At 42.1% G+C, this 2,981-nt stretch overlaps 1 protein-coding gene across 1 annotated transcript; it reads right to left on the bottom strand.

Annotated features, from left to right (window-relative positions):
• Positions 1-245: 245 nt before the first annotated feature.
• Positions 246-1,430, bottom strand: LOC147607990 (uncharacterized). Its single transcript, XM_086789985.1, has one exon. It carries the CDS (start codon positions 1,271-1,273, stop codon positions 419-421), a length of 855 nt encoding a protein of 284 aa, XP_086646111.1. The 5' UTR covers positions 1,274-1,430; the 3' UTR covers positions 246-418.
• Positions 1,431-2,981: the final 1,551 nt, after the last annotated feature.

Raw genomic sequence — 2,981 nt, forward strand, 5'->3', positions numbered from 1 at the left:
ACACAAGGAAACCATATTTGGAGGATAGAGGTCAAAGGACACAGGTGTACCCAAACTCATATCCCTTTGCACAAAAGGAAAGGTGTACCAAAACTCATATCCCTCTGCACAAAAGGGAAGGTGTGATCGATTTCCAACTTCACAAACTTTACTAAAGGGAACATATATTTGCAGTCAAAGGAATGATATTTTACAACTAGATAATTGAAGTAAGCACCCCAAAGATGGGAAAAATTTGCCCAAGATGGAAAAAAATACTGCTTAGCCACCAAGAAATTGGAAAAAATTGCTTAACCACGAGAAATTGTAAAGAAAGGCAACTTTACAAGGAGAGGTTTCTTCCTCTTGATCATAAAATGGAATTGAGGTCGTCAAGAAATAGTTTAACATAGAAATAACAATAAAATAAAAGAAATTTTTATGTGGAAGCTGAAGTTGTGAGAAATTGAGGGGCTAAGGAAGGAGCGGAGGAGCCAAAGCTAGGCAAGCCAGAGGGAGGAGGACCTAGGCCAAAGTGATGGCTTAGAGTGAGGCTAGCATCGTCCAGACCCACATGGCTAAGGTGTTGGGGGTTAGTCTCATTCTTTTGGACCTTCACATTGATGGTCATACCACAGTTGCCCATGCACTTGCCAGGCATTACCCGCACACAAGAGTCGCTTGGGATTTGCCCTCTCAAAGAAGAAAGCAGCTGCTCAGACCCTGCTTTCTTGCACTTCCCGCCAATGCAAACTTCGATTTTCCCTGCCACAGCCCCCCTTACCGTGCCTTCTCTTGGCCCTGCGTTTGCAGCGCCTGAGGGAAAACCAAGAATGCCTGATTGTGGCATCTCTTGCCTCAAACGCTTCATGTTTACTGTCTCGCACTCGCCATCGCTGGACTCCGAAGAAGAGCTCGAAGAAGATGAAGAACAGCCCTTTTCCTTCACCATTTCTTGCTTCTGCGCTTTCTTCTTCTCTTTCATGTGAGCTTTCAGTTGCTTCTTCTTCTGCTTCATATGTGCCTTCAAATCAGCGAGCTCTTTGAGAAGATCTTGCTCGACTGCGTTAGAGTCGCATGTATTGCATGCTGCTTTGGGACAAAGCGAGAATCGTCTAGGGCGGACAGGAGTGAAGCGTGCAAAGGTAACTCCAGTACTAACAGTAGAATTAAGGGAATTAATCGACTGAAAGCAAGGTGAGGGACCATAGAATAGCAGATGGCTTTGATCAGAGAAGGATGCTTGCAGAGAAATGGTGCAAGGAGGAGAACGATACATTGTAGACATCTCCATAAGAGCAAACAGCAATCTCTCTTGACAGCAAGGGTGATGGAGCTTCAAAGCTATGGATAATGGCGATTGCTAGCAAGATTAACAGAAATTGAAGGCTATGGATTCTGCTAAGGGCTTCTTCAAAATCAAGAGTTAACGTGCCTTCTTGGAAACTTGCCAAGAACGAAATGGTCTACGTGTCCGCATCTTGCAGGCCGGCTGCACGATACGTGGCCTTCTCAGATTGCTGGCTCACGCACTCGGCCATCCCCCCATGCTTCACCTCTCGCTTTGCACGCTCGGCCTACGACTATGTGCCGACCGATTGCATCCAACGGCCTTATGACCTCCACGACTTAAAGTTCCTTTCATGCCATGTCACCTCCTCTTCCACGTCGGACTCTCTCGGCACATTATATACTCTCTCTCTCTCTCTCTTCAAGGCACTTTATATTGAATCCGTCACTTTGTGTAGGGTGGAGGGGCCAATAAAATATTGGTCATTTACCACCTTCACAACCACCTTCACACTAATCCCAAAAGACAGCTTCCACTCTAATAATACTCCTGCATCTTTGTTGAGCTTTTGCAACATCATTGATAAAAAAAACTCATCACATTATTGGCTCTTTGTTGTGCTGTGAACTCCCCATTCATGTAACTTGACCAAGTCATCGAGTTTGAGTAGTTCCAACTATTAGTTTGTTTTTGACTTCAAAATTATTTTCGAGCAACAAAAAATAAAATGAAACATTGTTGTTGAGAAGGTAGATTGCAAGCTTTCATTGAAATTTCTAGCACATTGTTGAGAAGGTAGATCACAAGCTTTCATTGAAATTTCAAAAACTCATTAAAGTCTACCCTCTTACCCTAGATGCACTTTGATGTTTTAAGACAAGGTAAAAAGGTTGTTTCCTATAAAAGTTAAAGGTTGTCGCTTGGAGAGAGAGAGAGAGAGAGAGAGAGAGAGAGAGAGAGAGAGAGAGAGAGATGTCCCACCCTCTTGTATGGCTCAAGAATCAACAAGAAAGCATTCTCATGTGCCAAGGCCCAAAAGGTAAGGAAGATTTGTCTATGATAGATCTACATAATCAAAAACATAATAACAAGGCTTATGTTATCCAAAAAAAATATTTAACTATAAGTATCACAATATCAACTCCATATTATTCAAAAACTATGCAATCATAAGTGCCAAAATTTTATCCAAGCATAAGCGTAAGTGTCATAAGTGTAGATCTTCTCTTTTTCACCAAGCACGAAATCATAGATAGGCCCTAGACGCGATAGAGTCATGATCTAAGATCCATCCATATCACGGATAGGTCCGTGGGGATGGGAGAGAGCTTCCCTCACATTATGATTGGGTATCTTTGGTTGATGTATTCTGTTGAAGCTTTGAAGCCTCAAAAATCGCATGAATATGTAGTAAATGTGTGCATGCCACATAAGGCTTTTTCCCTTACATGTTTATGAAAATATGGGCATGTACACCAAGGTTGAGAATATATATATGCACTTCATAAGACTTCCTATCTGGTCCATCTGCTTCTATCTCAAATATCTCATATTCATATTGATTAACTACATTTTCAATCAGTGCAGAATCTATTCTCTTTTCTGCTTCTCTTGAAATGCCTCTTCACCATTTCATGCGAACACTCCACTTCTCCCAACCATGCCCATCTTGTTGAATTCACTCGCAGTCTTTAATGTGGCACTAGCAATA

The sequence above is a fragment of the Cibotium barometz genome, chromosome 54, assembly GCF_041138505.1.
Source record: "Cibotium barometz isolate CiBa-2024 chromosome 54, ASM4113850v1, whole genome shotgun sequence".
Lineage (NCBI taxonomy): Eukaryota > Viridiplantae > Streptophyta > Polypodiopsida > Cyatheales > Cibotiaceae > Cibotium > Cibotium barometz.